Source organism: Vanellus vanellus (genome assembly GCF_965231255.1).
Source record: "Vanellus vanellus genome assembly, chromosome: 8".
NCBI lineage: Eukaryota > Metazoa > Chordata > Aves > Charadriiformes > Charadriidae > Vanellus > Vanellus vanellus.
Window position 1 is genome coordinate 26,989,530 of NC_138913.1, and position 22,269 is coordinate 27,011,798.

At 40.0% G+C, this 22,269-nt stretch overlaps 1 protein-coding gene across 2 annotated transcripts in view; it reads left to right on the forward strand.

The window, feature by feature from the left end:
• WDR33 (WD repeat domain 33) overlaps positions 1-22,269 on the forward strand; it is a 71,648-nt gene that overhangs the window by 45,057 nt on the left and 4,322 nt on the right. Inside the window, exons 8-20 of one of the 2 annotated variants that reach the window (XM_082487355.1) lie at positions 6,974-7,100; positions 7,678-7,832; positions 7,929-8,007; positions 8,549-8,659; positions 9,474-9,568; positions 10,460-10,546; positions 10,797-10,936; positions 11,298-11,450; positions 11,794-12,843; positions 17,320-17,422; positions 17,702-18,164; positions 21,750-21,916; positions 22,047-22,139. In XM_082487355.1, the coding sequence (XP_082343481.1) occupies positions 6,974-7,100; positions 7,678-7,832; positions 7,929-8,007; positions 8,549-8,659; positions 9,474-9,568; positions 10,460-10,546; positions 10,797-10,936; positions 11,298-11,450; positions 11,794-12,843; positions 17,320-17,422; positions 17,702-18,164; positions 21,750-21,916; positions 22,047-22,139 (2,823 nt within the window). Of the gene's footprint in view, positions 1-6,973; positions 7,101-7,677; positions 7,833-7,928; positions 8,008-8,548; positions 8,660-9,473; positions 9,569-10,459; positions 10,547-10,796; positions 10,937-11,297; positions 11,451-11,793; positions 12,844-17,319; positions 17,423-17,701; positions 18,165-21,749; positions 21,917-22,046; positions 22,140-22,269 lie in introns of those variants that run through there. The other variant, XM_082487354.1, reaches the window with a different exon arrangement.

Consider the following 22,269-nt stretch of genomic DNA (forward strand, 5'->3'; position numbering starts at 1 on the left):
ACCTTTTGCAATTTAAAAAAGCCCTAGTAATTCTCTGATGAATACCTGCAAAGGAATTATAACAAATACGCCACGGGAATTTTAATAGATAACTGTGCAAAGTAGAATCCAGCTGCTTTTCATAAATAATTTAACTCTGATGAAAACCTGCTTTTGTCCTTGAATTCAGCTGCCATTACTGCTAAGCACTAGTGCATACATATATTGAATAAGGTGACGTTGGACAGTTTTAATGTGGTGCATCTTCCCCGTTTACACTTTCTGCCCTATTTTTCCTGTCTTTCCTCTTGAGCTAGTGCTGAGCTTCCTGATGGCTTTCTGTTTAAGATTAATAATGACTTCTTAATTAGCAATAATGACTACTGTATTGCATTAAGCATTATGCTGCATTTTAAAGCATCGTCACATAGGTGAACTCTGTGACAGAGATGCACTTAATGTTATACATAGGGGTTTTTTTATTAAGTGCATAAAAGTGGTGGTAAGTTAGAAAATCTGGACACTGGGTAAGCAAAATTAGTGAAAATTTTTGAATATTTTTACCGACTAAAATAACTTTCTGTTGATAATTATCTGTGATCACACTAGATATGACTTAACTATGTCTTATAATTAGAAATTGTGTAACATGCATACTTAATTGATTTTCATAGAGTTCTCACTTCTAAGAGAATGTTAAATAGCTCTTTGCCTATTACAGATGCTGGTGACATTACTGTGCTGTTGCACAACCTGCTGTCAAACTTGTTTTGTCTCTATATGTTTTACAACATATACAGGAAATAGCCTGGTAGTGATAATGCTCAAAAGTAAATTCAGGAGTTAGGAAAAAGCAAATATGTCTAAAAGGAAAGGTGTCTCTGTAGTGTTTGTAGACTCTAGCATGAACATACTCGATTTAAAAACAAACAAACAAACAAACAACAAAAAAACCCAACAAAACCTGACACCACAAATCTAAAACAGTAGACATTTTCAGTTGTGCAATTTTTTTTCTGTTCAAAGCAATGCATTTCAGCTTTGGAAGTTGCTCAGCATTCTACCTTCAATTCTCTGAAGAATTTAAACATTTAGTTTAAGCTTAACATGTGAGTAGTCCCATTAGTTAAAGACCGAACCCTGCATGACCCAGTTCCCACATACACTGGGACCCAGCTGAATTTCTTGCCCTTGCTATAAACCCTTACAGGAGATGTTTGCATTGAATTTCAACAGATGTGAAGAATTCAGGTCACTATTTGCCATTACTGGTAATTATATGTAATATAACAAGATTTTGTCATGATTCTTTGCAGTGCACTTGCTCTTATGCAAGCTGTGCAAGCACACAACTAACATTACGTTCAAACTGGTCTTTTGCTAGTGTTTGAGGGGTTTGTAGAATTCAAACTATTCCCTGAGTGGTGTAAGTTCTGTTGCAACCAGCACATGCAAATTCTAAAGTCATTTACGGAAACATGTTTTCGGGAATGATTACCTGTTCTGGGTAATCTCCGGAAAAAATCCCTTGTTTACCCACACCTGTTTCATTAGTGTTTACTGATTGTTATTTTTTTGACCTTCTGATTTCACAGATGATAAAAAACAAACTATCCTGTTATAAGAGCTTTTGTCTGGGAAGAAAACTTACTATAATTATAGAACTGCTAAAAAAAACCCTGGGATTTGTAAACAAGGCTTAATTATGTCCCATTCTGCTGCTGGTTTAGAGGAATACTGATGGTCTAAGAGACATTCCCTGTAGGTAGATTAAAACTCTAGCAGTCTCTCTAGATACTGTATTTAATAGACTAGCAGAGAGCTAGAAAGAGACAATGAGCAAATAAAGGAAAATAAAACGAGTTTATAAAACAGAGATCTGAAAGTATGTTGGGAGGCATTGTTCTTAATCCACTGGAGATTGAAAGGAGTTTTTCCCTTGATTTCTTATTCACCACCAACCTCCCACAATCTGCTAAAAAGAAAAGGCATACTGTGTATCTGTTGACAGAGGGTTTCTGCTGTATTCGTTCTTGGGATGGAGAATAGTAAGTGAAAGAGCTCACAGGAAAGCTTTCAATATTAGTATAGTTCATATAATGTGATAGGGCAAAGAACACAAATTACTGGAATTAAAATATATTCTTACTCTCATTGCTAACCTGATCATGTTATCAAAATAGTGCCGAGGTTCTTGTAGATATGAGGTACTCAGTTCCTGAGCTTTACATAGAAGCGGGGAATTGCTAGGGGAATGGGTAACCATCCAATAACATTTTTAAAGCCTTCCATAAAAATGGAACAGGCTGTTCCAATTTGCCTGCTATGATGGAAGCAACTAAGAAAGTCTAAGGGAATTATGTAGAAAACTTAGAACATCTTTCTGCCAATGTGGTTGTGTTCCATTGTCTTTGACTTGCAGGTCCTTTTCTTTTTGGGCGTGGAGAACCTTAGCTTGAACATTAGTAAGACCTGATGTCTCTTTGCACATCCCTTGAAAATCGTCCCCTACAAAGGGCCTGCTCTTCTGAGAGGTGTTCTGTCATTTTGGGGATACAGATTACAGGAGGGTGAACGTTACTGTGTGGTGATGGAAAGTCTGACCACTTCAAGTCGAGGATACACAGCTCTAATTACTTCCCACTTAAAACAGCATAAGAGAGACATGTGTCTTAAAAAAAAAAATCCAAGCAAATAGAATTCTCTCTAGATGAGAAGCAGTATTGTTGCAGTTATGTTTTAAAGAATGAACATAATCATTTATAGTTACAAATATCCATTTTCTTTTAACGTAGATGTTAAAAAAGTAAAAGAAGATCCCTTCAGAGTGTCATCTCAATATGTGTATATACATCCAAATAACTGCTGAAATGCATCTAGAAATCCTACAAAATCCTCTTTTCATTTTATGTGCCTTCAGAATGGGGCACATTCCTAGGGGAAAGGATATAATAGAAAAAAAATTTGCTGCAGCAATAAATCTGATATATCTATAATTGATAGCTTATACACAGTTGCATTATAAAATATACAGATATGTTATAGACTGTAATAAATAGACAATGATCCAAACCAACTTTTTTACACCATATATTACATTCACTAAGTCATATATGCAAAAATTAAGGTGAAAGGGAAAAATTAAAGTCCTTAATTTATGTGTACTTTTCCAGACTTGTGGCATGCTGGATTTGATCAAACACTATTAGACTTAATCTTATTATAGTTTATGCCTTTCACCAGCCAGTATTTCTGTTCAGTGTCTTTTAAAGAACAAAGCTTCAAATAAGTTGGCTAGAAGTATTAATAATCAGTATTCTAATTAATGGGGATGTAACTATAGCCACTTGGTTCAAAAATTTATTATGCATATGAAAAGTATCATTAGAGAAATACTTTTGTATCTGAACTTAAAGAATCTACATATGCTTATTTTTAATTTATTTTTTCTGCATTTTTTTTAAAAAGCCTAGAAAAAATTGTCGTAAGTAAAACTGACAAGGGTTAGTATATTGTTTTATGCTCAGACATAAACGATGTTCCTTCCAACGCCTGCCATTCTGTGATTAACGCTTTATTTTAAACCAGTTCAGTTTATGATAAATTTTTACCTTCAGTCTTTCATTTCAGTTTGTTTACAGGCCTTCCATTGCCATGACTTCTAAACAATTCACACATCTCGATTCATTTATCCATAAGGCGTCCCTACAAGACAGAGAAATGATATAACATCTGTGCTTTTTACAGGCAGGGGCTCAGGGCAGAAAGGGGGCGAGCGTTGTTCGGAGAGGAATTCCCATCCTGCCCCTCCTGGGCCACAGAGCCATACCTGTGACTGTTGAGCAAAAGCTGTTTAGGGTCAGCAAATAAGGAATGTAAACTACAGAGATTTGCATGGAGTCAGGTTTTCTGAGCTTGGTGCTTGGTGACAGGGGTTCTGTACCGGAGGAGTATCTGATTCCCAGGTCTTAGCCTCGAACTAAGAACTGAAAACAACTGTGAAGTAAAATCCACCGGGCATCTTTTTCTCTGCAGTTCTATTTTAGATGTATCTTCTGCATCATCTGTCTTGTTACAGATGGTAGTATATACATCTGTCTACAGAAAGACGGAAAAGAAATATACAGTCTCATTTGCTCCAATTAAAAACAGAAAAAGAAATTTTAAAAGGTCTGATTAGACGATGCTGTTAAGTTATCTTGGTCATCTTATGTAACTCTTCTGAGTTAGTTTGTCCCTTGGGATTAGTCTATTTAAAGCATATTTGTTGTAGGAAAGAATTTATTTTCTCTCGAAGAGTTTCATCACATTAGGAACGTATGGCTAAGTGTATACGATGGTCCCGTTTAGTGCAGAACTTTGTCTAAGAGGTGTCTCTCTTGCAGGCTGGAGAGATTGTTTTGTTAGATTACAAAGGAGGCTCCCAGTTTCCCCCCACTATTGCCGTAGTCCAGAGCACACTGGTTGAAAGATTACTCTCTGCAGCAAACACCAGTTATCTATCTTTATAATGGTTGTGTTTTTAAGTATGAGAGGTTTCTTCTGATCCCTGTGGTCAGTTTTAATGCGCTGATGAGGGTCAAAGACCTGCTGATAAGTACCTAACGATTTATCTGCTCTGGTTACAAGTTCTGAGTGTCCTGGCATCTTTTACTACCCTTCAGCTTTGCTGTCTGGGGCTGCTGGGTAGTGGCTATCAAACCTGGCTTCTGAGAAGCCCATCATTATCCTCTCCTGTCACCGTCGCTCCCTTTTGAAACCTTTTAGAGGATGATGCTTCAGTTGCTGTGTTTCAGAGTGTGGCTCTGAACCTGAACCGGGTTGCCCACTCTGAGCCTTTTTTTCCCCTCAGGGTGCGTATTTGGGCTGGTTTAACTCAGGTTATGTCTGGAAAGAAAAGCCTCGGTCAGGCATGGCACGGGGTGAGCTGTCATCCAGAGACGGCCTTTCACCAGCAGAACATGCGTTCCGGGTGCAGCCTTACCCACCACACGGAGTGGCCGTTTGTCTCTCAGCGCTCTTCCATTAATAATTGGCTTTATTTCAGGAGCAGCAAGGCCAATGTAATTCCAGTCTGTGTGGGCAGGTTTTTTATGGTTTTGCTGGGCTTTGGTTTTTTCGTATTTCTGATAGTACTCAAGTATTCTTGTCTGAACACGTTTTCATATGGTTCAACCAGTTATTAACCGTAACGGAACGTTTCTCTAGAAGGGCCTATTGTTGCCTTTGAGTTACAATCCCCGGTCTTTCCCTGGGGGCTGCAGGATAACGAGTACCTACAGAATATCGGCGGCTGAAAATCTGCAAGCTTGAATTGCCTTCCGCTGTGGAGGAGGAGCGCTTTCTGTCTTGCTGCTGGCCTGGTCGTTCCTCCCAAATAAACACGGGGAAGCTCAGTGTTCAGCTTCACGTGCTCGTTGAAGAGAGAGATGTAGTCAGCTCAAATGCAGACAGACAGGGCCTTTCATTTCTTTCTGCATCAGAAGAGCCAGAGAAGGGAAACAAAATCTCAGAGTGCCCCTTTGTTGGTAGGACAGACCACCAGAGCGGTGACTTCTGAGCACATTTATTGTCTTTGCAACTTGAGGATCCTGCTCGTCCCAGCGGCCCTGCATATTCCAAGGGCAATTCTGCCTGTGATAGCTGGGGGAGGAGCATTGGGTTCCTTCATCTGTATCGTCAATCAGTCCTTAAAGTTGTTCATTGTATACTTACCAAGGCTGTATTCATTTCTTCTTGGGTCAAGAATCTCTTCCATGCCTGTCCTTTCCTCCAGGGAGGAGGATAGTTGCACTCATTTAATGAAGAGAGTGATCTATGTGTTAATATTCTGCTGTTATTTTAAGACAGAAGTATATTGCCTATTCTGATATCTGTGTGGCCTCAGGAAGATTTCAACTGATATTAATTTTTAATTGCTTGTCAAATTGAGGCCTGTGTTAAGAGAGCTTGCGCTGCTTGGAGTTACGTGTTCCACCATGGAGCAAAGCAGTGCTTGTAGGAGCTGTCTGACTTTGATGGGAGCCCTTTTTCTTTCATGGAACATGCTACCGTTCTTCCATACCATTTTATACCTTCAGTGCCTTTATGTCGCAGACAGCCCTTCCTTTCTCATCTTGCTTTTTCCTTTAGTTACTGCATGCTGCCTCATTTTCTGGCATTGGCTGTTACTGTTAGCTTTCCCTTGAAGCAGGCTGGCACGAAGAGAGGTTGGAGAAAGAAATTATTGTTCGTTATTTCTTCTCTAAATCCCTATAGTTCAGCTTGGAAACCTCATTTTGTTGAGCAGCAGGAATAGGCATTTCTTCTTGACAGATTTTAGATCACCTGAGCAGCACTGATTATCTGTCAAGATCAGTCAGTTTAAAATGAAATGATATCACAAGGTTTTTTTCTTCTAACTCTTGAGCGTTAGAAAAACCTGAATCCCTCTGATAAGAGGTTACATCTCATAAGATTTCTTTTCGTCATATGCATAGCTTTCAGATCCATAATTTAATTTCATTGCTTATTTTATGACAGGAGAGCAAAAGGGTCATACTGATAGGATAGGAACAAATATGTATTTGCCTTTCATTTCTGCAATATTTCATGGAAAGCGAAGTGTCACAGTGTTATTTCCCTTACCACCTCCATACAAATGCTTCATCAACGTTATGTTTAAAATATTGGGTCATAGTATAGGGCCAAAGCCTAAAGAAAAGTACCAGTTTGAGCAGCAACTTCTTAGAGAATTTTCCTGTTGGTGAAGTGAGCTTGGCTTGAGGGCGTAGTCTGAGAAGAAGATGCTCCTGGTGATTAGTGGGAAGGAATGCAACCTAACTAACTCGGAAGAGTCTTTTATTTAGTCTGATTTTATGTTTTGTGACCTGTGCTCTGTGATGTTTTTCATTCAGTTTTACATTACAGTTATAAGGTGTGCGCTCTTTAATTTGTCACGGTCTTTTCAGTGTCTGTGAAATCTCAAAATGGGCAATTTTTGTCATCTTAACAGGACACGGAGCAGATGTGAAATGTGTTGACTGGCATCCAACAAAGGGATTAGTTGTATCAGGAAGTAAAGATAGCCAACAGCCCATCAAGTTCTGGGATCCAAAGACTGGCCAGAGCCTTGCCACACTGTAAGTTCTTGCCCACAGACTTTGATTTGCTCAAATGTAAGCTCACCTCATAAAATAATTTTAATTCCTGTCTTAGCTTTTTGCCCCACATCTTTTCAGCCATGCACAATTGCTTCAAATACAAAGCTAGTGCTTTAGTTGTGCCAGAAAATCTAGAGGTTAGATGAAGTCAAGTCTACACTTGGAAAAATGTGACTTTATTATTCCTTATTTAAATTTACTTTGTCCTTCTGCATAGGCCTCCTTAGTCACACAGTTCTCATTTGAAAAACAGAATTGAGAGATGGAAACACAAATGAGAAGTTTCATGTGGCTGATGAGAAATTTCTTATGCTGCAGTAGAAGTGTGCACAGTGACTGACTGCTGTCTCAGGGAGCACTACCAGTTGCTCTGAAGTACGAAAGAACAGGATTAAGGCGTAGGGCCTTTGCACAGAAAGCCACAGTGTTCTGGTTTAGTAGCCTGAACTACTTTGATATTGGCCTGAATGTTTGGGACTGGTAAATTATCACATTTTTATTTGAGTCTGAGAAATCAGTATCTGGGCAAAACAGTCTTGTCTTTCTCTGCTTGCAGACATGCTCATAAAAACACAGTGATGGAGGTGAAACTGAATCTGAATGGCAACTGGCTACTAACAGCTTCTCGTGACCATCTCTGTAAGCTCTTTGACATTCGTAACCTGAAAGAAGAACTTCAGGTCTTCAGGGGTCATAAGAAGGAGGCCACAGGTCAGAATTTGTTGTATTATGTGGATTTTTATTAATAAGCTTGGATTCCAAATAAAGTTTGTTGAGATCCTGATTGTGCCTTACTTTGTATTTCAGCTGTGGCCTGGCACCCTGTTCATGAAGGGCTGTTTGCCAGTGGAGGATCTGATGGCTCTTTGTTGTTCTGGCACGTTGGGTATGTGGCAGTTTCATCAGCCCATTGGAAAGATGTTGGTCAGATGTGCAAGCTATTATTATACTAAACATAAAATATACTTTTCACCTTTGAATCTGTATTTAACATGCACCTTTATGGTATAGTTTTTTCTCTATACCTGAGGAAGTTTATGAATATGCTTCATTTATGAATAAGTTTTCCTGTGCAGATGTATTGTAAAGGATACAATTACTTGCACAGAAAAGTCTTTTGTTCAGAGGGTGACGAATCGTTGAAACTCCTAGTTTCTTAGAGTTTGTCCTGAGATGTTGTAATTATTTTGTTTCTAAATGTACAGTTAAAAATCCCTTTGTTACTGGATCCTCAATTAAGAACAACTGGGAATGATTGGTTCACCCAATAGAAAAATAACAGAGGCTTAAGTTTAGTAAAATACCAGATAAAGGAAGGAGAACAACTGAATAGCAAAAGTTTTCTGTTGCAGCTGTAGCAGATATTCACCTGTGTCATGACTGTTTTTTTTTGTTGTTGTTGTTTTGGTTTTTTTTTTATGCATCAGGGTCGAGAAGGAGGTTGGTGGAATGGAAATGGCCCATGAGGGGATGATCTGGAGTCTGGCGTGGCATCCCCTTGGACACATTCTCTGTTCAGGCTCAAACGATCACACCAGGTATTTTCAAGTATTTAAAGAAAGCTCTAAGGGATTGTATGTATATTTAGAAACTAGAAAGGTGCGTGGCATCAGTGAACAAAGAATAGACTGGGATGATTCTGATACACAGCCGATGGGCAAAGCAGAGAGACCAATTAATCTAAACGGGAAGGCGCTGACATTTTACATTAAAAGGTAGAATCTAACCTCTTGTCCTTCATCTAAGGAAGCCTTAAAATATACTAGGATTTTGGGTTTGTGTGAGCTTTGAAATCTTTTGAAGAAATTTTTTAAAAAGAATTTTTAGTTTCTTGCTGAAGAAATATTCTTCTCTCCATGGCATTTTTTCGTGCAGATCATCTGCTGGTTGTGTCTGTCTTTTCACATTGCAAACAAGTTTGGAGGCATATAGTTTGTGCTTTTAGGTTGAACATGCTGTAAACATGGAGCGTTTTATAAATTGAGTAAATTTTTTGTGTGTGGATGTGTGTAATGACAAGTTTAGTTGTATATGAAGAATATATTTGAATTGAGGGAGAAGTTTTGGGAAGGGACTAGAAATGTATTTGTCTATTCAGGATCTGATGTTGATGCCTTGTACTTATAGCCCTTACACTTTGAAACATCTTCTGAACTGTAACTATATAATTCAATATGATAATTGTTGTTTTTTTATTTTTGGTTTGAACCTCACACCTAATGCTGAACTTGATTTAGTAAGAGTTGAATCCTTATATAATCAAGATAGCATGCTAAAAAGTAAAGAACTAATTAAATTAAGTAGTTAATACTCTTGACCCTTTATTGAGATCATATATTTTCCTTTTGACAGCAAGTTTTGGACTAGAAATCGGCCTGGAGATAAAATGCGAGATCGTTACAACTTGAATCTGCTGCCTGGGATGTCAGAGGATGGTGTGGAATATGGTACGGCAATTTCCCTCGTATGGCGGAAAGAGGGTTGGGGTCAGGAACAAGCCTAGGTCGTTAGCTGACACTGGAGTGCAGCTTCTGGGTAAGATGATGAAACGGTATTATAGCATTGGTGACTACCTAGACAAAGGTATTTTTTTACAAGGATGATTTTATGCTCTGTGTTATCAGTGATCGCCATTCCAACAATGAGTTTTCTTTTGTTTCCACAGCTCCGGGAGGTAAGACCTGGTCTGTCAATCACAGGAAGGAGGTTTGGCTCTCCCTCTGGCAATCTCTCCAGTTTACTTTTCTTCCCAAAAACTTCACGTGACTTCAAGACTTCCCACGGTCCTGCACTACAGCAGGAAAATCTTTCAAACTATTGAACTTGACTAAAATCTTAAAACTTTACCCCCCCCTCTTAAGGATTTGTCTTGGTAATTTTAGGCTGTTCAGGATTGGCTCAGCTCCGTGGCATGCCTCAGCAACCTTTTCATCTCTGGAGTTGCATCTTTTTTTTTGATTTTTTTATTATTTGCTCTTTTGTGTTTGGGAATTTTAATTAAAATGCAACACTTTAATCCGATTTAAGTTTTAAAATATATAGATTTTTTTATAACAAAAATGGGAATGGGTATAGGTTGTTATTTCCTTTTCTGAGCTTCTACCCTGAATGTAACTCTCCTGAAAGGACATAATTTCTGACTTTTTGGGGTGTGTTTATGAACCTGAATTTGCAGTTCTTTTAATATCCCATAATTTATGTATGGAATTAAAAAGTGACCCACCAGTTGTGAAATATGTAATGATACCAATGGTAAAAGCATGTGAGAATCTAAAGGGATAAAATTATAATGCAAATAAAAATGTTCCAGGTATAAATACTTATTGTTTTTTCTCTAGATGATCTGGAACCCAACAGCCTAGCAGTTATTCCTGGGATGGGAATACCTGAACAATTGAAAATAGCCATGGAGCAAGAGCAGATGGGTAAGTAGTAGCTATGGGAAAGCATTTTCCTGAGCCATCCAGATACTGTGTGACTTCTCCTTCATTCCTTTCGTATATTTTGGTAGCACAGATGCTTTTTTCTAAAGTTCTGCATTGCGTGTATTTCCCATGGAAAGAAGGAAGAATTGAAAACCTCTTGGTCTCTTTTGCTAAATAAGTTGTAAAGAGAGTAACAGGATTTCTCTGTCAACCTGCATTGCTCTGACTGTTTGTCTCCCTGGTGCTAAAGGGAAAGATGAGTCCAATGATATTGAAATGAGAATCCCTGGACTGGACTGGGGAATGGAGGAGGTAATGCAAAAGGACCAAAAGAAGGTTCCACAGAAAAAAGTGCCCTATGCAAAACCAATACCAGCACAGTTTCAACAGGTAAGTACCTGATACACAGCCAACAGGAGAGTAACTTGTTATTTTCCCAACTTAAAAAGTGTGTGGCTGTTGAAATGTTTTGGATTTCTGGTATCAGCTCTTTTATATCAACGCCCACTGCAAAATAATACCACAGTAGTTAGTTTGTTTACTATTTAAACATAAAATATTTGGTTAAATCCCTTATATCTTGCATATGTACCTGGAAAATAGGATAAGATACGGAAGTTTTATTCAGCATTGTTTTTAGCTTCTGAATATCCATACTACACAGTGTTCCGGCATATCCTTTCCCAATGCAGCAATATATTGTATACACGTTGTTCCACAGAATTCATCTTGTGTTTACTATTCTTTCCAGGCGTGGATGCAGAACAAAGTTCCTTTGCCTCCCCCACCTGAGCCGTTGAATGACAGAAAGGAAGATATTAAGCTGGAGGAGAAAAAGAAGACACAGGCAGAGATTGAACAGGAAATGGCAGCACTTCAGTACACAAACCCACAACTCTTGGAGGTATGTAAAGACAGTTATTAGCAAATTTGTTTTCGTGCTCTATGGGATATATTTGGACCTCAACACTAAAATGAGCAGTACTGTTTTCACCTTTTTTCAAAACAAACATCTAATTGAACAGGATATTGGACTTAAAGCATGATTCTATGAAACCTTCAGTGAGGCCCCCACAGTTCAGTTAATTAATACTGATCTACGGATCTCTTTAGTTATATTTCTATTAATTAAGAGAAAAGCACTATATCTTTTTAAACTCCTGAAAAGTTAGATGATTGCTTCTGATTTTCAGTTGTCTCATATACTTCTGTGCTTAGTTGTTTTTCTGGATCTCTTTTTTGGACAGCAATTGAAGATTGAGAGACTTGCACAAAAGCAAGCTGAGCAAGTGCAGCCGCCACCTCCAGGAGGCTCACTTCATGGACCCCAGCCTTTTCCAGGGCAAGGCCCAATGTCACAGATGCCTCAAGGATTTCAGCAACCCCTTCCACCTCAGCAGATGCCAATGAATATGCCTCAGATGGGACCTCCAGGTCCACAAGGACAGTTCAGACCTCCGGGATCGCAAGGACAAATGGGACCTCAAGGTCCTCCATTACACCAAGGAGGTGCAGGTCCACAAGGATTCATGGGACCGCAAGGACCTCCAGGCCCCCAAGGGCCTCCACAAGGAATGCCACGGCCTCAGGATTTACATGGACATCAAGGAATGCAGAGACATCCTGGCCCTCACGGACCAATGGGGCCTCCAGGTCCACAGGGTAATGCTGGCCCCCAAGGCCACTTAGGACCACAGGGTCTACCTGGGTCTCAGACTCACTTAGGACCACAGGGTCCGCCTGGCCCACAAAGTCACTTGGGTCCTCAAGGTCCCCCTGGTGGTCAAGGAATGCAAGGGCCACCCGGTCCCCGAGGAATGCAAGGACCTCTTCCTCATGGCATGCAAGGAGCTCCAGGATCTCAAGGGATGCAGGGCCCTATATCTCAAGGGCCTTTGATGGGACTTAATCCAAGAGGGATGCAGGGTCCACCAGGACCCAGAGATAACCAGGGACCTACTCCACAAGGGATGATGATGGGTCATCCGCAAGAAATGAGAGGTCCTCATATGCAAAGTGGTTTACTAGGACACGGTCCCCAGGAGATGAGGGGCCTCCAGGGACCCCCGCCTCAAGGTACAATGTTAGGACCGCCACAAGAATTGCGTGGGCCACCAGGTCCACAAGGCCAGCAGGGACCTCCACAAGGCTCTTTAGTAGGGCCTCAAGGAAACATGCAAGGACCTCAGGGACAACCGAACCCTTCGAGGGGGCCGCACCCTTCCCAGGGCCCTCTGCCTTTCCAGCAGCAGAAAACGCCTCTGTTGGGTGACGGGCCTCGTCCCCCATTTAATCAGGTATGTGTTGGTCTGTATAACAAGAAGAGTGTTAAGAATGTAGGAATGATAACATTGCGCAGTAGAAATGCAAAGCAAGAGCTGAGAGGCTGGAGGTTGGGTGTACTTGCAGGACTGAGGCCTCGGGAGAACTTAAATGATAACAAAAAGAGTTCTGTTGTGTGGAAACAGCAAAGGTGACTGTAGAAAAGGGATTATTGGAAATGCTGGTACACAAATAGGTCTGCTATGAAAATATGTAACCTTAAGAGAAACTCCAGGCTTCTTAATTTAAAGACACTGAACTGTCTTAAATGGGGGATTTTCCAGGTAGTAGGTAAGCACTAATAAAAGTTGAATTTAAGCAAACTGAACGTAAGAAAACTCATGTATTAATTAAAGCAAGTTACTGCCAACTGTCAGTCGTCCCAGAGCAGTCAATTCGAACTAACGGATGAATTTACCATGGATGCTGACACACCCGGAACCAGCTTAGGTCTGGTTGAACTTTGCAGTTCGAACCAAACGTGCAGGAACACAGCTATGCTGATTCCTGCCTTGGCATAGGGGTCGTTTAGCCACCTGTGTCCTTTCTGGAGCACAAGATAAGAGATTGGCATTGAACACCCATTAACTCGTTACTGCGCCATTCACCCAAAAGCACGAGAGGGAGCGGAGGTATCGGAGTGGTTTGTGTTGAACCAGCCCAGGGTGACACTGAGCTGGGCCTGCTGAGCGTGGTCTGGATGTGTGCTGACCCCTGCGCTACCCGTGAGATGTCCTTGTGCCCTGCTGCCTTGGCACCCAGCTCCAGAAGGGTTCATCAGCTCAGCAATATATTTGCACTTAGCTGACCTGGGATACCAGTGTCGCTTATAGATGCACCAATTAATTCTGCAGGAATCAAATCAGGTTTTGATTAAGTCTGGTTCAGTACCAGCTGCAACCTGCTCTGCCCTCTTCAGCATCTTTTGTAACAGGCTTATTCCGTCTTCTGATCTACCACAGATAACACAGAGCGGTCTGTATTTATTAGCTCTTACAAGTTCCTATTTGTATGGCACCGATTCTGTACTTAAAATTTCTCTTGATTGTCTTCAGCTTTAAGGTGAATTTTAAAGGGGATGTTTGGAAAAAAAATTCTACTTGCTCAATTTTAAAAAATGTGTGGGTTTTTTTAAATGGAATTAACTCTTTTTACACTTGCACTTAATAGTTTATACTTAGAGCTTCAGACAAGTATCCATGTAGTCCTTGGTGTGTAGTCCAGTACCAATCATAAAGAGCGATGACGTGTTGAAATGAGCTTTAGCTCAGTGATTCCCTTTCAGATTGAGGCAGAGTAGCCTACAAATTGTGGGTTTGTTTGAATAATTTTTCCTTACGAATCAGCAATAATTCCCTCCAGAAGTCTGTTGATGTGACACTATTGCTGAGTTGTTGGTTCCACAGTTGTCTAACTGAAACTAGCATAGTGTTTCTTGTTGCTATCCCAGGGAGACTAACTTTTCTGCTTTGAGAATAATTACCAAGCTTGTGTGTGTCTAAAGGCTTGTGTGTGTCTACACGCATGTGTAGGGCTGTCCTTGTCTGGCCCTGCTGTTGACACTCTGGTCAGAATTCCGTAAGATGCTTTTGACAGGTGGCCCGTTATTTTCAATGAATACTGCTATCTTGAAGTCTGTTATAGGTATTAAAAAAAGACAAAGAGAGGTATTTTGGGCTATTTTTCCTTCCTTGTGCAGCTTTAGTATGGTAATGTCTTTTAAAAATGAACAGATTTTAAAGTTTGTAATGTCAGGTTTTGCTCCTGTCTGCTTCTTTGTAACTTGAATATAATAGTAGTTCTGCTTTTAAAAGGCCCTATCTGTGATTTTTTTTTAAACAACAGGCTTTAGCTTGGTTTTTTGTTCTGAATTTGACATTTATCTTCTATAAACTTGAACAAATCAGTTGCCTTCCTTTTCAGTAGCAGGAGGGTATGAATGTATATCTGCTTTATCAAGGGCTGGTGACATTGATACTGAACATTTTTACGTATTTGGAAAAGTTAATCTCCATATAAGTTACCGCTATTACCTGCGTCTGCTATACATTGGAAAGCAGAGGCTCACTGCAGAGCGCGTGGGCAGCATGTACATCTATCTCTTCCTGAGCGTGGGATCTGCTGCCTTCTGCAAACGTGAAACGGAATAGAGAAATGTTTATAAGAAGGAAATTGCCTGAGACGCGATTGTCAAAATCTTCTTCTGGAGATAGGCATGTTGATATTAAAATGCAGATGGATAAATAGAATATTCCCAAGTCAGCAGTAGTACTTTATAGAGCTCTTTTGCTACTGCTAATTTAGATTTGATCTTCTCACATTTCATTTAGATAGATGTGCTGAGTTTCATCTCATTCAGCTTTTAGTACCCCATCTCCTCCTGGGCTGGACCTATTTGTTTTCCAGTTTCGAGCCCAGTTTGGGGCCCAGAACGTGTTTTGAAACGAAAGGCTTGTGAAAGTGCAGTGTTACTGCTCTGTCTTCCCATCTTGTCAAAGCCTGATTTGTTTGGTTGGAAGAGAGGTTTTTGCTAGATGCTAAGGAAACTCCTTCAGTAAGTGCTACAAACTGCTTCTTTGGTTAAACACTAGTGGCACAAAATTAAGAAGTTCAGTAAAGTTTATTGTAAGTAAGCATATGCTAAATATATGAGAAATCATGGAACTCCAGCAAGGTTTAGGTCTAGAATGGCAGAAGCACTGCGATAGCTGGCTGTTTCCTAGTCAGGGAACTTATTTGTTCTGGACTCAAGTCAACATTCAGTCACTAGGAAAGTATTCTTTTTGGGGGGGTGGGGTGTTAATATGCATTGGACAAGCCTTTTCTTTTTCCTTTTTATTCAAAGTCCTTACAAAATTACTTGATGCAAATGTGATGTATGTAGTATATACTTGTGTGCTTTTTTGTGTTTATCACCTATATTGCAGTTGAATATAAATGTTTAATTTCAAACCAGTATTTCAAGATATGATGGGAAAAATACACAAATGAACTTATTGCTTCTCTGCAACCAGAAAAAAAAAAAAAAAGGTAGTGTTTCTCAACAATAAAATGTAGAGCATGAAAATTATTTAACTTTGATTCACGGAGAGATTAAGCAGTGTAATTATGAGTACAATGACAGTGATGGAATGTAGGTTTTTAAGTATTTGCAAACTACCTGCAGGCTGGAGGTTGTTTGTTTTTTTTTTTTTTTTTTTTTTTTACAAGCCAACATGAAGGCCAAGTCTAAATCTCACATATTAGACATGTCTAGGAAAAAATTATTACTTTTAGGGTTTTCTGGTATGGGTTTTGGCGGGATGATTTTTTTTTTGTGTGTGATGTCAACATTAAAAGGTTTTGTATGGCTTTCTTGCAAGTTTCAACTCTGTCTTGTTCACAGAGATACATTTTTATTGTTTGATCTCATGCGACAGCGTAAATTATGTACATGCCCCCTTTTAGTTCCAGTCAACAAACCCCAAATGATGACTTTTTGTCCAGGCTTTGCTGTTTAAAGGCTGTTAAGGGCTGTTTAAAGGCAGAATTGGACACTTCAACCTCATTGTTTCCCAACCTATGTTATCATAGTGGGTCCAGTGTAATTGTGGTACCTGTAGAAATCTTTCATGTGTCTGTGACAGTAGCTGAATTTAAAGGACGTTATTTTACCCTTTAAAACTCACAAAAAAAAAAAAAAAGAGAAAATAACAAAAGACATATATACTTTATTTTTTCTTCTGGATCATATAACTTACACAAACCTCTACCCACTCTACTGTGTCTGCTTGAGAAAAGCAGGTGATTGCAGCTTCTGCCTTTAGCCCTGTCAGTGCTTAATAACCCATTAACAACTCGTCTCTTGTTGCTTAGCCAAGTATTGGTACTTTCTTTTGGTCCTAGAATTAGAATTAAGAAAAACAAGCTTTGCCAGCATGTTAAAAATGAAGTTCATGTCTTTCCATGGTAACAGTTTCCAAAGGACCATAGGAGAGATTATTTTATGGCCCTGTTGTCCCCCCGTCCCAACATTCTTCAATTTTTTTCATTGTTTCACTTTTTTGATCATTTCCAAAGGAAGTCTTTGGTCTATGCAGCTCTTAAACTGCATATAAATCAGAACCTGATATATTTTAAAACAAATATACACAGTTTCCTCATCTTCTCTAACAGGCAGCTAGAATATGAACTTTTTCATCTTTGGTTGTTATGGGTAAAATATTAGTCCTCAAACTGCTAAGTTTCCTATAAAATTATGTGTTTCTCAGACAGTGACTGAATAGCATTACTGATGCGAATGTCTGAAAAATTAGGCTGAAACCATTGGAATATCATCTGTTTCTATCTTAAGACCTTTGAAGATGCAGTCTTTATGTGAAGAAAATTGTTTTGCCCCCTTACAAAATGCTTAAAAGCAAAAATAGTCACACATGGCAATTCACATGGCTTTTGTTATTATATGCTCGTAGGACGGACAGAACCCAGGTCCTCCACCACTGATACCAGGACTGGGGCAGCAGGGAGGACAAGGTCGTCTTGGCCCTCACAACCAAGGACCTGGTCTTAATAAAGGTAATTAATTATGTTATCTGTTCTTCTGTGAGTAGCTCTCCTGAAAGAGGCTGTTCCAGTGCAGTGCCTCTAGGCAGAAGAGGCTACAGGAGAGCACAGGGCCTTGGCTGAGAGGACAGGTTCTGTAGACTGAGGCTGGAACACAGAGGAAAAGTTTTCCCCCAAAAATTATTTAATGTGAAATTTATGGTGTATGCTTTGTAGAACTGTACGAAATAGAGCATCCTAGATCATTTTTAGAAAATGTTACAGAAATCTGCTATGATTTTTTCCCTCAAGGTGACTCCCGTGGTCCACCAAACCATCACATGGGCCCTCTCTCAGATAGAAGGCACGACCAGAACAGTGGTGGTCCTGATCATGGGCCTGAGAGAGGGTTGTTTCGAGGTGGCCAGGAGTGGGGTGATGGTAGAGACAGCAGGGGCATGCCAGATAGACGAGGACCTCACCCAGATTTCCATGATGACTTTGATCGACCAGATGACTTCCGTGATGACTTCCATCCAGATAAGAGATTTGGCCATCGATTACGGGAATTTGAGGGGAGAGGAGGCCCACCATTGCAAGATGAAAAATGGAGACGAGGTGGACCCGGGCCTCCCTTTCCTCCTGATCACAGGGAATTTGAAGGAGGAGGGTCAAACCGTGGGCCTCCTGGTGCTTGGGAAGGACGGAGACCTTCAGATGATAGATATCCACGGGATCCTGAGGATGCACGGTTCCGAGGAAGACGAGATGAGAGGTAAGAATAAATCTACTAATCTTTTTTGGGTTAAAAGGTAAATGGAGGGAACTCTTTCTTCCTGGTTTCCTTTTCATTAAGGAGTCTATCTGTTTCAGATTTATAAACTGGAAACCAATAAGGAAATGAAAACTCTAATATACCTGAGTATAGAGTCCATAAAAATCATTCAGTAATAGAAGAAAACTTGAAAAATGGTCATTGTACACAGCAGCTTCCGTGTCTTTAAACAGTAAGTAAAGAGAAGGGAGGAAATTTGTAGAGAAGATCCAGTGACACAGGATGAAGATTTGAGACCGTTTTGATGAAAATTGAGAGGAAACTTGAAGGTTAAAGTGACAAACTCTTGAACACTAGAAGTGGATTTTGAGACTGTCTCCAGTCACAAACTACAGCATGACTGTAGAGACTGTAGAATGAGATGTAACATACTTGTAAGGAGCAGGAACAGTGATCCTACTATCAAATATAAGGGGCAGAGCTACAGCATCTCTTGGACTGTTGAGACTATTTTCTCATGGTTTTGCTTGTAGAAATTTTATTTCTCTTTCTGACTTATTTCTTAATACCACGCGAAGAACTCAAAAATCTAATTTACAGCAATGTCCACGTCATTGCTTACAATTTCCAAATAAATCACAAAGGGATGAATTTGCTTCTAGTTACCAATGTAAATGTGGAGGAGTTACGCTAAGTCAGCAAGATTAACTGTCATTGAAATTGCTTCAGATTTATGCAAGTTTAAATGAGTTAAATTTGGCCTCCAAGGCCTAAGCCTCTCACTGACCACCAACTCTATATGTATAAGAACGTGTACATGTAAAATTTATTGTGGTCTCCACATAATGTGAATCTTGTGTGTTTTAGTTGCCTTTTTAATCATTTTCTTACATTCCTTTTACTTTGCATCTATACAGCTCTTCTTTTAGCTATTTTCTACCTAGCTCTGTAAAGATGTACCTTCCTTTTGTGTGAAGAGTATGAAAAGAAATGAACAGTAACTAAAAGAAGGTAACAATTAAAGCCATTTTAAAAAAGTAAAAATAGAGAGAATCCAAGCTGAATGGTCTGTGTTATAGAATTCTAAAAGATACAGCAGACAACGCTTTTAGAAGCTCAGTAGAGATTTTCAGATCTTATATTGGAAATGCTTAGGGACTGGAAAATATTTTATGATGATCCTGATTTTTAAAAAGGTTTCAGGAAGAGAGTCCAAGAACCTTTTGACTGGTAAATCTGACTTCTGAACTCAGAAGGGTCTATTTGTCAGAGTACAAGTGTTTGTACAGAGGGTTCGGTTTAAAAGCAACCGGCACAGGGCTGTAAAAGGCTCAGTGTGCTTGCAAGCTTAATGAATTCTGTTGAATGAAGGTGAACTAGGTGCCATTTACTGCAGATGCTGAGGTGAACTCAAGAATCCCAACCCCTCGTTTAGCTCACTTGGCTTGGAATTTAGATGGTAGCTGGTTTGATCAAGCATGAGAGGGAAGTGTGTGTACGTGTGTCTCTCTCTAATTTCCCATCCTTTTCGTCCCTGTCCTGTTCTTACTCTACCTGTGCATATCAACATGATGCTTCTACCGCAGAGACTTGCCTCTTCCTGCCTGCTAATCTGCACAGTGTGTAGTTCTGTACGTTAAGGTCCTAGGCATCAAGGAAGAAGATCTGAGAGCAGTCAAAACAGGAACTGAGCCCTATGCAAGGCAGGGTTTTTACATGTGACTGGTCTGAAAAAGTGAAAAAGGATATACATGACACAATGTTAGGAGCTGTGGCTATGTCAGGCATAGGTATGATAGACTTCAAAACTAAACTGTGTCCATAACGTTGCCTGGAAATAAAAGGAAAGGCCCTATTCCTGCTAGCCGTAGGACCTCGTGCTGCAAATCTTGGTGATTTACAAGCCAAGCAGAATCGCACCATGTCAGTATTACAATGGGGGGCCCTCTAAAGAACATCTAGAGGACTGTGCTGTTTCAAGGCTAAACGATATTGCGATGTGGTTACTTGAACCATTTGTACCTGAAACTGTCCAGTTTGTTTTCCCAAATCATCCAGGTTAATGTGAAATGGTTCATTGTCCATACACAGCACTCCCTCCACCTGCTGTTGTACCTATACGGGCACAGCAGCCTCCTCTCTGTATTGTGTTTGTTTTCTGGGAGGTGGAGACAGACCTATTGTTTTTAATTAAACAAAATGTAAAAGTTTAAAAATATTGTATTGTGTTATGACTACTGTTAAAATATTTAAATTTGTAATTAAAAGGTTAATGTTGTTAAAATTCTAAATAAAAGTATCTAAAGTTTTGCTTGTAATAGGATGCACTGTGTCGTTAATGAGTTGGGGAAGGGGAAGTTGCACAAAGCCAACACCATCTGAGTATTACGGTGGTTACGGTTTGGCCAGTGCGGAACTGGGAAGAGAGGGGGAGGTGGGGGCATCAGTGTTAATGGGCACAGTGTGCTCTGCATCACCTGTGCCGTCGCTGAGGGGGGGCAGGAGCAGCGTGGGGTGGGACCATGAGGACTCCTGCACCAGTGTGCCTGCACCACCTAAACATCTCGCCTGTGCTTGCACAGAAACTGGGCTGTAGACTGAGACAACCCCAACAGCCGGTGCTGGTGCGCACCTTTGGAGTGGCAGTAATACACAGAACATGTATGCGCTTTGACAAGCACTCCAAGTGTTTAAACTGGTGATGTAAAAACCAAAACTACTAGTACTCATGCAGCCATCTGTCGGCTTACCTGAAATGGCACTGACAGTTCATTAAGAACCATTCTTCTCTCTGAAGATCTCTGCTAAAACCCCAGTGTGTGATACTGGAGGAGCTATACTCATTTAAGATGAGATGCAGAACTCAATCATACATATTGCTGAAGATGCCATGGTACTTACTGGAAGGAAATTATCACCTTTAGTGTCATAACTACATTTTGCAAACCAAAATTCTTCATTATTGCAGTGGGCTGAACTGTTCTTCAGGTTGTAGAATGGTGCTGTGCACGCTGTACAGCCGTCACCCCTACACAGCCAAGTCTAGATTCAATTGCTAAAATTGTAAACTTAGAAGAATGTAACAAAAGAGAATGTTCTAGCAAAAGCATCTCAAATTGATAGGAATGAGATGCTGGAGTGTATTGTTGTAGCCATGACTCTCGTTGCTGGTATTTTTTAGTTTGTTTTTATCACTACAATGGAAGGGGAAAGTAAGACCACCACAGTTAAGGGAAATTCACTTATAGTTTTCCTTACCTTAAATCTATCGCCACTTCCTGATTGGTTTTCCCCCACTTTTCATTAAATGAACACAGTATATTTGACAATATTTTTCTTGTATGAAAAAACAACACAATCAACAGAAGGAAATATGAGGGAAAACTATGAAAAAGAATAAATTAGGTGCTCAAAGGCAGAAAATAAGCACTTTTCCACCTACAAATCCCATTCTAGTAACTGTATGTGCTGTAGTATTAAGTAAAATAGTTCATAAATGAGTTGATTATTAAACTGAAGCTGACTCAAGTTTCGCAATCTAAATGCTGCCTAAAAACCACATTTGTACCATGTTCTTTCTTGTAGCTTCAGAAGAGGAGGACCCTCGAGACACGAGGGCCGGGGACCCAGGGGGAGAGATGGCTTTCCTGGCCCTGAAGATTTTGGGCCAGATGACGCTTTTGACTCTCCAGATGAAAACTCAAGAGGAAGGGACCATGGTGTTCGGGGGCGAGGTCGTGGTGCTCTTAGAGGTGAGGGGAACATTCTTCTACACTGAAACGCAAGGATAAGGATGCAAAGACTTTTCTTGGGCAAGTTACAGTATTTTCATGAATACAATGTCTCTTCTCACTCCTGTCCCCTGCATCTCTTACTGCTCAGGAGGCCGGAAGGGTTTGCTTCCTACTCCAGATGAATTTCCACGCTTTGAAGGAGGGCGGAAACCAGAATCCTGGGATGGAAACAGAGAACCAGGTAAAAAAATTAGTGAGGTTTGTTTTGGATAATAGGTTAGACTTCTACAATATAACCACTTACAAAATAAATTTAAAAAAAATCACCTCTTTTTCGTGTACCCCATATGCTCGTTACCAGTCTTTTACCA